A 16,354-nucleotide genomic window follows, 5' to 3' on the forward strand; every position below is an offset into this window, starting at 1 on the left:
GCTTGAGGGGCCGTATATGGCCCGCAGGCCATAGTTTGCTTATGCCTGCTCTAGAATGTGCAGGAATGGAACATGCATCCAGCCATTGACTATAGCTGCTTATCCATGCAGGGTTGTGGTGGGCCTACTGTGTATCTTCAGCAGAGTACACCAGTCTATCCCAGGGCAACAAAGAAACACACAGGACAAATGATCATGAACACACACACATACACACTCATACCTGAGGTCAACAGTTAACCTATTAACCAGGTAACAGTCATAATTTTGGACTGTGGGAAGAAGCCGGAGTACCTGGGGAGAACCGATGCAGGCACACGGAGAACATGCAAACTCCATGCAGAAAGAATCCAGGCCGGTATTCAAACCCAGGACCTTCTTGCTGCAAGGCAACCGTACTACCAACTGTACAACTGTGTAGCATAAGTGTAAGTGGAGCAAAGAAGTTGATTTCATCCAACCCAATCCAACTTTATTTATAAAACCCTTTAAACACAGAGGTACCAAAGTGCTGTACAAAAAACAAAACACAAATATAAACGGCATAAAATTCAGTATTGTAAATAAAAACAATATATGAAAATAAACATAGAAAAAACAGGTGAATAAAATCAACAAACACCAACATAATCTTAAAGCCAAGGTAAAAAGATGAGGCTTTAAAAAAAACATTTTAAAATGGGCAAAGAAGAAGCTTGCCTGATATACAGTAATAAATCGTTCCAAAGTTATCATAGACTTTATTTTGGCCAAATGCTGAAGCTGGAAGAAGCTGGATTTGACAACACCTTTGATCTGGCTGTCAGATTTAAAAACAGTTATCCATTTTAATACCCAGGTTTGTTGCCGTCTGCTTTATAAACAGGTCAAGATAGTCCAGGTCAAAAGGCAGACTCTCTGATGTGCCACCAAAAACCATCACATCTGTCATTTTTTCATTAAAACTTAAGTTAAAAGCCATCCACACTTTCACGTCATTCAGACATTCAAGAAGAGATGTGAAAGAGTTTGTGTTTCACCTCAGTGGCACATAGCTCTGGCTATCATTAGCATAAAAATGAAAGAAAATGCCGTGCATTTGAAGGATGGATCCAAGTGAGAGCAGATGGAGAGTAAAAACAAGGGTGCCTAAAACTGAACCCTCAGAAACTCCATATAAAAGGTATAAAAGAGTTCATGACTTGCGCATAATTGAATCAGGCAATATGTTTGCTATGTTTTCCACAGCACATCTTGCTCTTCGTGTTCATTCTCTGCATTTGTGCTGCTTGATGTTATTCTTTTCCTTCTCCAACTAGTATACATGATTGGTAACTGTAAATAAAATATGTCCATTTTAGCCTACGCCTGGTCCCTGTCATGACCTGCTACCATGCGTTTTTTTGTTTTGTTGCAGATTTATCTGGAAACCTATAGCAGTGTTGGAACATATGTTTCAGAATTCTTCTGCAACCATACAGCATAAACTGAATCCCCAGTGAAGAATAGATGAATGAAACAAAGACAAAAACTAATTAATTGTACCTTGAGTGCTTTAGACATACCTTTCAAGATGTATTAAGACTCCACTCTGTAGATTTATTCATAGTATGACATCGCAGAGTAAAGAGTGCAGGATGCAGAAGTTTGATTTACATTGAATTGATATAACAAATTTAAAGACAGTGACATTTTCTTTCATACAATGTGAACTTTATGTTTTGCGAGTTGAATCGATTTTCAGTCTTATTCTGTCCGGCTTCTTTAAAAATACAGGGTTCCTTTTTTAAAAACAGCAATTTAAAACAAAATGGGAGAATAACCACCTATCTTTCAATCATTTGAAATTGCCTCACCTGTACTTTAGATTTTTGAATAAACAGTAATTGCTCTCTAATCTTTGTGTTGTGAGACAGAACTCACAATTTTACTTTGTTTCTGTTTCACCATCAGGGTCTGGTGATTGAGCGAATCGGTAGACGACCCCTTCTCATATTTGGTTTCTCATCCATGGCAGTATTCTTCAGCCTGCTCACAGTTTTCCTCAACTTCCAGGTGAGCCACTTTTCCTATTACACAAGCCAAACTGTACCTGAAGTATAATCACACACACACACACACACACACACACACACACACACACACACACACACACACACACACACACACACACACACACACACACACACACACACACGCACACACACACATCCTTGTTTCATGAACATAGTGAGAATCGTGCCTTGAATTCCCCGGACTTGCATTCATCTTCAAGCCTTTCTATGGCCTAACCCTGACCCTAGCGCTAACCCTAACCTTTACCGGTTTGTACTCAACCATAACTTAGACCTAAATGACAGCTTAGTCCTAAACCTAAACCCTAGCCCAAAAAGTAAAGTGAGGCCCTTTTTTCAGTCCACACTTTATATCAGGCATGACCAAAGTGCAGCCCGCGGGCAATTTGTGGCCCCTGTACTAATTTTGGGTGGCCCCCCAACTGCATTTGAATAAAGGTTCACATGTGGCTGATGCAGATGGAAACGTTTAGTTTTAAATTAGGGCAAATTGATTACAGAAAAGTGAAAATGTTAAGTAGCTACAACACAAAGTATTCATCTTTTAATAAACCCCCTTTTGACATTCTCTTTAAATTCACAGTAACATCTATCCAATGATATTTGATAACTCTAATGCAGACTTTGGTGCATTAAAATCGGCTTTGAATTCAATTATTAAAATTGGCTAATAACAACAAGTGTTTTCAAAGAACAACTGACCCAAATACTGTTCTTGTATTGCTAGACCAACAAGAGTTCAGTTTATTATTGTTAGAGTCAAATTAAATTATTCAAAATAATTTGCAAACTGGATGACCATCATTTAATACAACAAATGAGCAAACCCATTTTTTTTTTACCTTTGAATCTACAATGATTTACACAATCATTTTCTACAAACAGTCTGACTCATTTATTTATTTAAAATTATCATGTTTTGTAGAGCTGGTAAGAAATTAACACATTTTTTTTTTAATTGTGTTCCTTTTTTGGCCCTCGAGTCCCTTTGACTTGACAATTTTGGCCCATGTCCTGAAAAGTTTGGACACCCTTACTTTACATCAAAGTCCTCACTTTACTAGTAAAATGAGCAAAACATGTTATCACTCAGCTGCAAGTACCAGAACACACACACACACGCACGCACGCACGCACACACACACACACACACACACACACACACACACACACCCTTTTCATCAGGATTTTTTGTGATGCCCACAGAAAGTGAATGATTGCTATGAAAAGTAAAGAAAATGATGCATGAAGAACATGAAGAGTATCATCAGGACCAAGGAAGACCCCAGACAGGTTAATGAAAATTAAGCTTAAAGCAAAATTGGCATATAAAACAACATGCCAAGCTTTAATCAAGCAAATTATCTTACTTATGAAAAGCGAAGTTGTGCTCAGCCCCTCTGAGTCAATATTTTGTAGAACTTTCTTTTGTAGCGATTAAGCATCATGTCTCCTCTGGCTTTGTACATCTTAGGAGAGCATTTTTCCCTTTCATCTTCATCATAAGATAAGTCAGATTGGCTGGAAGCATCCGTGAACATTAATGTTTAAGTCTTGCTCCATATTTTCAACAGGATTTCTAGACTTTGACTGGGCCATTTTAACACGGATATGCTTTGATCTTAACCATTCCATGGGAGCTCTGGTTGTATGTTTAAGGTCACTACAATGCTGGAAGGTGACCCTCTGTCCTGGTTTAATGTCTTTTGCTGCCTCAGACCGGTTTTCATTAATGATTAGCTTGGAGCTATTTCCAATGACCTTTGCATCAGCTCTGACCAGTTACCTCGTACTTGCTAAAGAGAGGAATCTCCACAGCATGATGCTGCTACCATGTAACAGAGAAGGAGTGGTACGTCAATCTGATTTGCCGTGTTACTTTTCAGAGTTGCAAAATGTCGTGCATGTAGGTCAAAACATTAATGTTTGGTCTCATATGTCCAGAGCACATTTCTCTCACATATTTGCTGAGTTCCCTACAGGGTTTTTGACTACATGAGACCTTTTTCGGCTTTTAGGCTTCTCCACAACCGACTTGTCTCCTGTGTTGCTTGGTCTTCAGGTTGCTGTTTGTTAACTAATGTTCTTTCCGTCCGTCCATCCGTCCGTTTTCTTCCGCTTATCCGGGGTCGGGTCGCGGGGGTAGCGGCTTCAGTAGGGAGGCCCAGACGTTCCTCTCCCCAGCCACTTGGGCCAGCTCCTCAGGTGGAACATTCTCTAATGTTCTCTAACAACCCTAAAAGGGGATGAATGAAATGTCATAATTTTTTTACATTTTTTTCAATGCCACACAATGTGAAAAGGTTTAAGGTGTCTTAATATATACATTTTCTAAAGAACAACATACTACGCTATGTGTATTAATGTAGATGTCAGAGTTTTGTTGTTATAACTGATTTGTAAGTGATCAACAGGCTTTTGCATGTTGGAAAAATATGTTTCCTCTTAAAGTATCTTTATGTAATTTGAAATTAAGCATTTACCTCGTGTCATTCCAGGACAGTGTGTCATGGGTGCCATACCTCAGTTACATCTGTATACTGGCTGTTATTGCAGGCTTTTGCTCAGGACCAGGTAAAACCACCACTTTCTTTCGAACCACTCTTAAAGAAACTGTGTAAATGCTGGGGTGGGCTGATTTCAATTTGTCTGTAGTTATTCAGTGCTGATGGTTAATCAATATGACTTTCCCATCTGTGGTCTTGAATAATCAGCAAACTAGCATGCCACATTGAAAGGTGTTGTCCTATATTTGCATACTAAACAGGACCTATACACTACTGTATATGCATGACGCTGCAGATCCAAGAATGTGAGGCCGTAGGTCTTGGTGAGAGGTTGACTTTTTGTGTCAAGGTGAGGGCGTCACTGTAATATTCATATCTCTTGGGAAGATTCTTCCAACAAAGAGCCTGTGGGATGGGATGACAGTCTTCCTAATCATGGCATATGGATTTAGAGGTGAAGCTCATTAGATCGTGTCCTTCAGTGGAATAAGGAAAAAAGAGAGAGAACTTAAAAGTAAAACATCCTGAAACGCCTTACTCTGTAAAAATGTTGTGGTCCTCTTGCTAAAGTGCACTACTGTGGTGATCATTGAGAAGGATATTGCTTTTCAGCACACAGATAATTTATAGCCCCTCGAAATGAATAAAGCCTCTCACTGGGATGGAAAAGGAAAAGTATTCACAAGAGGTAAAGACTCAGTTGTGCTATGAGCCTTTGAGTGGATGAACGAGGACCCATCCTTACCTCTGAATTGGCTTCAACGTGGGAACGGTGGCCCAGATATTTCACCGTTGTTCTAAAACACAATGTTTGCTTCTTTCTAAAAGAAAAGAAATATAGACCTTTCTTAGTTATGACAAGTATGGCCACAACATTTCTTAATTCCTTCCTATACATTTCTGTTTGAAACTCTCTTCAGTTTTTTGCTGTTATTGCTGCTTTTCTATAATGAACCAATCTATTTTCTATGACCCACTTCAATCTCTTTAGGGATTTGCGGTTGCATTATACCAGATATTGAATTTTCTACTGAACCACTCCTTGTATTTTCTCTTTGTTACTTGAAGCTGCATCCTTTTTCTTTTGTTGGACATTGTAATTGGCCAGTCACCATTATTTCTTCTAAAACATTTTGCCTGTATTTGTTTTCATTTCAACACGGATGGTTTTATTTATGGTTTTACAAAAAATGTTAAATCAAGACAGATTGTGTGTCTACCAAACTGGTACAATCAAGAAATCACTTACATTTATGAGTTCTGTCTTTCTTTTTTTTCTTTCTGGACAGTTATGATTTCAACAAAACAAATCCAAAAACATGAATAAAATGTTTATAAGTAAAATGTAAATAAGAAAACAAACTGTAATACCAAAACAAAAGGGAGTTCACAAGGGAGCTTGAAGAAGCAATGGCTCATCCAGTTCTGCCTCTTAAGTTTTCCTAGAAGTTTTAATCAGTCTTTATTTTAAATGTCAACTATACCAGCAATTATTAGAATGTATAGTTTAATGACTGCTGATGTTTTAATTTTCAACAAGCTAAAAAAAAAAAAATTGGTAGTATTTCTTTTTCTTCATCAGTCCTTTTATTGCTGCAGGAACAACAGCAACAATAATACAATGAAACACATTTGTGTCAGCTCATTTACACAGTTAGAAATATGCTGGCCGAGTACCTGAAAAGCTGAAAGGTCTTCTTTGCCATCAATGTAATGTTTTGCTCCTTTGTATTAGATTCAAGATTGGCACTCTGGCTAGACCAGTCCAGTATATTAATATTTACTTCCAGCCAGAAGAGATGTGTTGGAAAAATAAAGGATTACTTGAAAACGATCCATGGTTAACCCTCCAATTTAGATCAATACTTTAAAAAAAGTCTAGGAAGTAGAGTTGGTCAAAATCTCTTTGTGGTGACGTAAAATACCCATGGTCAGTTATCACAACTTCTTGCTGCCATCATGACTCGCACAACTTGATATGTTTACTGGGAAAGTTATTTTTCCATATGGGGCCATGCTGGTTTTCAAAGTTTAATAAGCAATACCATAATTTTATTTAGGGCTGTGTTAAAAAAAATAGATTTTTGCAATTATTAACTGATTCTCCTATTAATTCCTAAAGACTGATTCGTATAGCCAAATTTATTTTCCACTGTGAACTTTAATGTGTGAGCCGGCATTACTTGCGCGGACATTAGTCTGACAGGCACAGAGCTCAATTTTTATGGCCACATATGCGTACGCGGTGTCACACTATAAATTCCCCGGTGGCATAACGTACTTACATTTAACCGTTTTATATGTAACAAAGAGCTTGATACACTGAGCTGCTCCAAGCAGGCGGTCTCCAGGACGCATGGCATCACAGTCCCTCTATTCTAACTGACAGATGTGCGGTGGTGCCTGCTGGAAAAGAAACAGTTCTACATACTCCACTAGCTAAGCTAATCAAACATTTCGCCATCCCTTCCCCCACTCCGTCCCACTGGGAAAAAAGTGTGGAAATTATAGGAATTTGTCAAAAGAAATGTCGGCAACAGGTATGCTTGACTATGACGGTAAAAGGTGAGTGGAGAGTCCGTGCAGGCTACAGTCTGCGCACAGCACACCCGAGTATGTGAGAGCTGTAATATTGTGTTTTTATGAGTAAAGCACACCGAGAGCCGACTTTAGCTTAACAACCGTGTTAGTCTGTTTTTAGTACTTCTTCTGCTCTGAGACTTCAGCAGGACACAAACAAAAAGCGCCACGCTCCACCTAGTGGTTGGAAGTATGGATGCAACATGCATCACAGAAGCCTTAACACTCCAGTCCGGGAGGTGAATTTTTAATGTCATATTTTTAACAATGCAATCGTCTCAACATTGAGGGAGAGGCATTGATTTGTTAATTTATTAATTTGCTGTTGAATGTTAACATGATACTAGTCTGAATATGTTGCATAACTACACAGTCATGTAATTCAGGTAACAGCTGAATCCGATGCAATTTGAGATTGGATCGGATGAAAAAGAATCAATTCTAAATCTTGAGAATCAGAATTGAGTAAATTCTTGAAATTTGAATCGATACCCAGCCCTAATTTTAATGTAAGAATTTGATGTGCAGTGACCTTGGTGTGAAACACCCTTTCACAGTACTGTGGATAAAAGCCCCATTGTTGGTACTGAGCTTTTCCTGGAGCACTAACTTACTGGTTACTTTATTTTCATCTCAAGTGCAATTGAACAACGCATGTTTTGAGGTTTCCCTTGTTTTTTTTTTTCTTTTTAAATGTCTCCAAACTGACTGTTAGTTCTTTCAACAATCCTTTTAAAATATTGAACTAAAAAAAATGTCTGTGGTGATTGGCTGTTGTGGTCCTCGCTGCCTTGTCATGCACTGCTGTACCACCCCTGATGTGCCTGTGCAGCAGATGTTGTGCTGACACTGTGCAAGTTTGTGTCTGCAGAATTGCCCTATAAAAATAAGGTTCCAGTGGGAGTTTATTCCTGGCTCTTTGCTGGCTTTAATAAGCCTACTGCCAAAAGGGACAACATCAAGCCTGATGAATACTTCATGTTTCTTTGTCTCGCTCTCAAGTGTTAAAATTATACCAAAAAATAGACAATTTAGCACATCTATACTTGATACTTGGTATACCTGTTCTTTCAGCAAAATTAATATTACTATCATAAGTTCAAGCTCTGAAGTATATTTCATAATTTGTCCTATTGGTATTCTGTAGCAGTGGGTATGCTGTATCATGAAAGGTAACTTGATCTGCAACAGAAAAAGTGAAAAAAATTCCTGACAAAGAAGCATTTGAAACAATATAACAAGGTGTACTGAGTGGTGTGTCATGTAGGCATGTAGATTTTGTAAGAGAGAGCTGGGACAGAAGGCGGACAAGTAGGCCTACTTATGATAGGGCATATTTGAACAATTTAAGGGCATTTTAGTTTCAAAGTAAGAATTAAAAAGCAGTGTTAAAACCCAAAAGCTTAAAGCTATATAGCCACGTTATATGCTTATACAAAAGACCAAAAACCGTTTGATCAGGATAAAATAAAGCTATAAAGCTACTGTCAGTATCACAGAACTATCATAATGCCATGATAACAAAATCCTAATTATTTTTTGCATTTTTACCCACTGGATCTTGGACCATTTTTCATTGTATCGCTGGGAGATGCTAATAGCCGTTACCTGCTTCATTGTTTTATCCCCTGCTGCGCATGCGCAGTGTTGTACTTCCTCTGTTATTAAAGATAAATGAGAAAGTATTTATTTACTAACAAATTGAGCAAAAAAAAAGTGTAATACGCCACAATAACAACTAATCGGCAGCGAGACATGATAATCTTTCATCGAAACTTTGTATGCAATCTGATTGAGCTACTGACATATAAATTAGAAAAAGTCAAATAACGTGGCTATGCACCTTTAAAGAATTGGTTACCAAAAGACTAATTTAAAAAGAGAGAAAATATATTAGAAAATAAGACTCTCAAATTTCATGAGAAAATGTAATTTTCACACTTATTTCTGTACTAACAAATACAAATTCTTACTCAGAAGATAACAACGCTATTTCAACTTTTACTCAGCCCCAAGAATTTTAATTTGGGAGTAATTACTGAGCATTCGTTTCTTAGATTCATAATGTACTTTACTTTTGTATTTATATATAACACATTTGTTGTCCTATACTGAGTTTTAGGTTGTTGGAGTCAGGTGATTGACAAGGGGAATTGCTGTCTGCTGAGGTGTTTATTTCTTTGCCAAACAGAGGCTGTGTGCCCGGTGATGATTTATCTGACCAAGGTTAATTGGGTCCGTAAATTGCTTGTGGCTGCATCTGACAATCACTGCTTAAACTCCTGAGACTACTGCCTCAGAGGCGCTTGAGAAAACTCCAAGTAGATGTAGAGATCTGAAGTTTTTGTGTCTGTGTGTATGGAGATAAGTTGTTCCGCAGAGAAATTCTTGTGTTTTCTTTTGTCCAGTTTTCTGAATGTCTTATGATGCAAATATTAATATTTAAAAAATGCACATTTATTCTTCATTTTCCGCTTAAAGCTCAGATTCTATTTAAAGCAAATAAAATGATTCTCTTTTAGATTTTTTTTTATCCATTTTCCTCCTCCTTTTGCAGACTGGCACCATCTTCTCATTAAATTGCTTATTTTCATTCTGTCTGACTTTGTCCCCACTGCAAAAAATAAATAAATAAATGGAAAACTTCACCTCCCCCGAGCTGTCCTACAACCAGTATAGCTTTGCTGTCTGTACATGAAAGCTAATAAGACCACATACAACAAACTAACAAGACGGGAGACAACAATAACATGCCGCTGGTCTGTTTTTGCATTCTCCAGGCTGAACAAGATGACAGGTTGCATTCTGATAGGGGCAATATGTAACATAAGGTCTATTGGTCTTGCCGTAGAGTAGCACATCTTCAATGCGTGCTGTTTTGCTTCAGCCCATGAAAGTACTGGTCCACATGCTGTTCTCTCACCATTGCGTCTTGGTCCCTCAATATCTGACACAGATAATCTGGGTGTCATCAAAGCTGGCTTTATTTGTAACACTCACTGGTGATTGTTTTCCTGTGTTTGCATGTATCTCCAGTAAGTTTAGGAATGGACTGACACGTAGAAACCTTAACAGTGGCTAGTGCAAGCTGGACAGTATAAAGGTACTATCGTAGCAGTGGATGAACAGGCACTCACCACAAGGGCAAAAGAGGCCAAAGTCTAGCTCACCAGACAAAGCACAACAGGCAAGCTGGTCATAGATGCCCCTGAGACAGTATAGAACCAGATAGTAAGATGTAAGACAAAATCAGACAAAGCAGAGTCTTATAACAACTTTTCTGAGTACCGGGTGAACGTCAAAGTGGAAAACACCCCTAAAGGGGAGTGTCTACGTGCATCTTGCATATTAACAGGCATCTGTTGGAGCATTTAAGATACACATTAAATGCAGGACAGATTACTGGACTCTAGTTATAGCAGAAGTATTGACACTTCTGAATAGGACAAGGTTGCTTGCCATGACTTGGAGCGTTGGCCGCCATTTAGACCTAGGTGTGGTGGGATATTTGATAGTAAATATTTTCGGCATTTTTATTTGACAGACGTCTGATGCCTCCAATTAGCACTGCCTTTGAGGTTGTTCAAAAATTATGCTTAGAACCTACAGATTATCAGATCAAGACTTACAGAGAGACAATGGTTGACCAATGGCTCAATGAATTAAACAAAATAAGGAAGAGAATTCTGAAAAACTAAAGGCTCAAAAAGGAAAGGGTACAACATGCTCTGGGGAATTGCAAAAATAAAGTTCTCAGTTGTGCCAGTGGTTGCTGAAAATGCTCAGGACTGAGTTCCCCCAGAACCAACAAAGACAAATATATATTTGAGCATAAATTTCTTGAAAGCATGTCTGTTACAGGACTGGAAAGGCAGTTCTTTGCCTCTTCCACTGAAGAGAAAAACCTGTGTTTGTTGACACTGTTTGTGTGTGTGAGTCACCAGAGAGTGACACATTCGTAAATGTGTACGGAAGTGTTCATTAGTTTGGGACCAGCATCTCCTCGTCTGTCATCCAGGTTTCTTTCTAAAAGCCTTTTCCTAAACTATTCAGAATGACACTTAAATCACACAGTCCAGATGTAATTCTGAAAGCATGGAATGAAGGCATGTCCCCTTCTGTTTTTCAGGTCATTCTATGGATTAAGGCACAAAGGTGTTTCGTATTTCTTTAGAGCCCCTGCACTAAAGTGTGTTCTGAGAGGTAGAGATGGATGAAAAGGGAAAAAAAAGAGGCTAGGCTTGTTTTATGGGTTGGACTGATGATACACATTTGTCGAATTTGGCAAACAGCTGATGGTAAACCACAGTTTATCCCAGCTGGCATTGCGGATGAGGTTAGGCAAACCTAAAACTGGTAAATGCTGACACAGTGTTGTGCATAAATGCGTTCATGAGTGGAGCTCATATTTTTGTGAAATTTAAGCAGAGCAATATTCTTTTATGTGACAAACGTGAAGTAAGCACAGCCCATCTAGAAGTCTTTTAATGGCACTCACAGTGTTTAATTTCCTTTTGCGATACATTAAATGACTAACTCATATTGTGCAGCTTTTTCCAAAGCGTTGTAGTAGATGCTGATAATTGTGGACAGGAAGGATCTTGTGTAGCGGTCTGTCTTACAGCAGATCTGAAGCTTCTGACTGACGCTTGTTGCATGCCAGACGGATGAAGAGGATGCTCAGGGTTGTCTGTATTGTTCTTCATTTTATGACGAATCCTCCTCTGTACACTCAAAAGAAGGATCGCGTAAAGAATGAATCCTTTGCTCAACTGTTTTTTTTTTGCAAACTGTTATATTACATATTTTGTTCAAGGATGAATAAAAGATTTACAAAATGTTTTTCAGGGCTAAAACCTTCTTTTTTTTTTAGAAACAGCAGCAGCATTTTCCTTTGACTGGCAGCTGAATGTCTGGATGTGGTCTCATGGCCAGTTGTTGCTCTTTTTTCTTTCTTTCTTTCTTGTTGAGTATTACTGTGCGTATTATTGATTGTTCTGTTTAAAGAGTTTAAAATGTAAACGTCCTGACTGTGCTGAAGGGACTGTGAAAAATGCATTCAAAGTAAACATAATTACAAATGTAGAATAAATTCTTTGCTTTTCAGTCAAAAACTGTTTGGTTTCTAATGGCAAAAGTAAGAAAACGTGAGCAGCTATTTTGATTGTGTGAGCGAATACAACAGGAGAAAAGTACAGCATATGAAAAATGAGTGAGAAAGATAAGTGGAGCTGTGAATCTAGTTCAGAATGTTTAGGTGGTAAAATATAAGCATGAATTTATTCATTTTAACCTGGCTAAGCTGAAGCTGAATTGGGAACCAGTACTTGGTAAGGATGAACTGGCACAAAGCTGCTGAAACGCATTGAATTAGACCAACATAATAACAGATGCTTAACATTTTGACATGCTTTTGTATGACTGCAAGAAATTGGGACTTTGCCAACAAGTATGCAATCACACACTAATGACTCATAGCAATATGATCCCCTACATAATACAGCCTGAGACCCTTTCACTGACAAAACAGTGTGGTCCAAGGATGCTTGGGCCCTTATAGACCCCTGAAAGTTTTATGTGGTATGTGGCACAGATGTATTAAAAGTAGATAATTTAAATTCTGCAGGTTGCAAGGTTAGAACTACATGGATCAGACATGTTTGTCCAAAAAATCCCAGACAAGGTGAATTGAGCTGAGATTTGGGGAATTACTGAGGACAAGTCAAACTGGGTCTTTTGCTTCCCAAACTATTCCTGAACCCTTTATGCTTTGTGGCAGGGACATCTGGGATTATTAAAGTATTTCTGATTCTGGTGCTATTAACCTTTGTACATGGTCTGCAGCAGTTCTGAAGCATGTGTTACATGTCAAAGAAACAAACATCTGGATGGCAGGATCCAAAGTTTCCAAGCAGAACATTGCTCATACCATCAGGATGCCTCCAGCACCTGGCCGTCTTCCTGTAGTGTCTCCTGCCATGCATCCTTTGACAGAGTCGCACACGCCCTTGTCCATTGACGTGATGTAAAAGATAATTGATTCATCAGATCGTTATTTCCCATTGGTGGCACTTTCTGAGGACGAAGGTCAGCATAGGCCCCCTGAAGGGTGAGCAACCATGAAGCCCCATATGCAGGAATATTCAGGAATGTGTGTATTCCTTTGCCTTTCCATTGGAACCAGCTTTAACCTCCTCAGTACACCGAGCTGCAGTAGCTCTTCTGGACCTTAAGAGCCAGCCTCTGGTGCCAACACACATAAATTAACCTTGAATGACCCTGTTGCAAGTTCAACACTGTTCCTTTCTTGGGCTAATTTTGAAAGACAACTACAAACTGAGAAGCCCTCAAAAGACGTGTAGCTTTGAAGATGCGTTGACCTTTTCATCCACCCATCATAATCTGGCCCACGTCAATCTTGTTCCAGTTTATCTTCGAGTTTGTCCTCCTCTGTTTGTGGTTTAAGTCAGCTTTACTTTCTCTGCGCTTTATCTTGCATCACTTTTTAAATGGGCGTTTGTATTACAGATGCAAACATTTGGCACAGTCACAAAAAATCTGGGCTTCACTTGGTCGACCCGAGAGAGATCAGTTGAAAGTTTTGCAGAGTAGGGATGATGAAATTTACTTCCAACAAACTTTGCTATCGAGCAAACTGTCAAATGGACCTGGAAGCATAGATTAGCTTTCACACTCACATGCCCAGCCAATTTATAATTGCCAGTTCCTCTCATTGGATATCTCACTGGAGGAAACCACAGCACCTGGAGAGAGAAGAACTGTGAAAGATATATATTCCGTTAATCTTACCAGGCTATTGTTCAGAAATGAATTATCACCAGCTGATATTTTTGAAGGAACACAAAGCCATACTGAATGCAGAACAGAGGCCTAGAGATATTTTGTGTGCCTTGGATAAAGGTGCGAGGAGAACAGTAGCATCTATTGAATGCTCTGCTCTTAGTTGCACCCAAACAGATTAGATTCATGTTCTCTGAAATAGATTGCTTCAGAGGGCAAATTCAAAGGCCAAAAACTTGTTCTATACGGGGTTTGTGAGATTGTGAGATAATTTGTGAATTTCTGCTATCTGCAGGAACACCAATTGTCTCCAGTGAATGCTGGTAACCGGGCAGGCACGCTGGGCTGTTTCCTTGCCGGCTGAGAATAGACGCACTGATGCTGTGAGGATCTGTGCTCTTCCAAGTATTCAGGTTTCAAAAAAAATACTAGCCATGTGGCCCCACCAAGGTTTTTCACCTTTATCTTCAGGCCGCACAACAGCTGACTCCAGCACCTTTCTGCTGCTCTCAGAGCTCCTGGTGGTTTTAAAATAGCAGAAAATGTTGCGGCTGTCTGCAGCAAGGCTACTTACTATGAGTCCCCGAAGACTTGTGATGTTTTGTCATGTCTTTTATTGTCACTTAGAGCTTTAATTAAAGCAAGATCCAGGTGAAACTAGAACTATTCTTCTGCTACTATTTAGATTTTACACTTCAAAGTCACATTCTGAAATATGTTTTGTTTGGGAATAATTTTATGCAAAAGATTGATAAAAAATAATTGGAAGATTCCAATAATGGGATTAGTTGATTGTTTGTCTATTGGACTGGTTTTCTTTGCAGGGTTACAGTGTTGGACTCATCCTATTTAAAGTACCTACGGCTTGCTCTTATATAATCAGGCTGCCACATCTTGTCTCAAGGTTCCTCTTGGACGAAGCAGTATCTCCTTTACTATTATATTTGCTCTTTATTGGTCAAATTCAAAATCATGAATCACTTGCATAAATGCACCAGGCTGTCTTTGTCCTCTCCTTATGGAAAACAGGGAAAGACAACAGAAAGCAACGCACTCCCTATGCACACATGAGGAGTGCACATGGATGTGTGATGCTGTGAAACAAGGGGAAAGTGTGAATGCTCGGTCTAATTTTATACGCATTGATGATGCACGTGCATTGAATGTAGAAAACTAATGATGAACAGCTGAACTGACATTGCGGATGTGGTTAGTTAAACCCAGGACAGGTCATTACCAACGCAGTGTCGTAAATAAATGCGTTCATGACAGCAACTAACATTTTTTTACAAACTGGAATTGAACAATACTTTCATTACGTGACAAGTGAAAGTAATCACAGCCCATCTAAAAGTAATTTAATGGCACTCTTTTCGGGGATTAATAAACGATTCACCCAGTGTTTTCCCCTCGCTTTGAACTTGAATGTGCTGCATTCGGCTTCTCTTGAAACTTCAGAACGTTAACCGGAGGCTCGTGCACCAAACACCTAAACTGAAAGATAAACTGAGGTAACTCCGATGTTATTGTTTATGGCGAGGAGAAAAAGATGAGCTGAGAAGTGGCAGCATCATCTGTAGGCAGGCAAGTAGCCAAAATAAGAATTCTTCATTTACATTCTTGAAGATTTTGAGTGCTTAATGAGCTTAAACAGTATCAGGATTTTGTTCAAATGTATCAGCATTATAAGCCTCCTACAACCAAAATTCTCTCTCTCTCTCTCTCTCTCTCGATATATATATATATATATATATATATATATATATATATATATATATATATATATATATATATATATATATATATATATTCTTAAGTATTTCATAGAGGTCATGTTGCTGTACACACAGGTAGGCTCCGTTTATAAAATAAGGGAATTGGAATTGGTTACATTGAATTTTTATTTTTATAGCATCAGAATAAATGGACTTCAATAAAAATCACTGCAATCTTTTCCACAATTTTAACTTGCAAAACAAATTGGCAGACCATGTTTGCTTCTCCTTTCAAACTAATCCGGGTATGGGCTACTTGTGTTGGTTATTTGCATGACATTGTGATAAAATACAATGAAGTTTGTTGCTTTTACATGATATAATGTTAAAAAAAAACTCAAGGATTATGAATAGATTATTGATGATTAACAGCTGATTAATCATTTTCAGAGAACTTTTAGTTCAGTATCAAAATTTAGATTCTGAAATGCGTCATGTCAGAGCAACAGCCTAAGGCACATTTATAAAAAGAGCATCTATTCATGTCCAAAAAAACATTTCTTTGCCTGCAATACCTACTTTATGGTTTTGTATTTAAGCATCATATTTGCAGATGATTAGAACAAGGATCTGTCAATCCCCACCATAACCAGATAAATAACCAGTTCAATATGGCATCAAAAGGGGAATCACTCGG

The 16,354-nt window shown here is 38.5% G+C and overlaps 1 protein-coding gene across 5 annotated transcripts in view; it reads left to right on the forward strand.

Moving 5' to 3' along the window:
- The window catches only part of slc2a9l2 (solute carrier family 2 member 9, like 2), a 175,908-nt gene that overhangs the window by 103,074 nt on the left and 56,480 nt on the right, over positions 1-16,354 (forward strand). For all 5 annotated transcript variants that reach the window (XM_036151857.1, XM_036151858.1, XM_036151861.1 and 2 more), the window contains 2 exons: positions 1,933-2,034; positions 4,553-4,628. In XM_036151857.1, coding sequence (XP_036007750.1) covers positions 1,933-2,034; positions 4,553-4,628 — 178 coding nt within the window. The remainder of the gene's footprint in view (positions 1-1,932; positions 2,035-4,552; positions 4,629-16,354) is intronic.

This window comes from Fundulus heteroclitus, chromosome 20 (genome assembly GCF_011125445.2).
Source record: "Fundulus heteroclitus isolate FHET01 chromosome 20, MU-UCD_Fhet_4.1, whole genome shotgun sequence".
NCBI classification, from domain to species: domain Eukaryota; kingdom Metazoa; phylum Chordata; class Actinopteri; order Cyprinodontiformes; family Fundulidae; genus Fundulus; species Fundulus heteroclitus.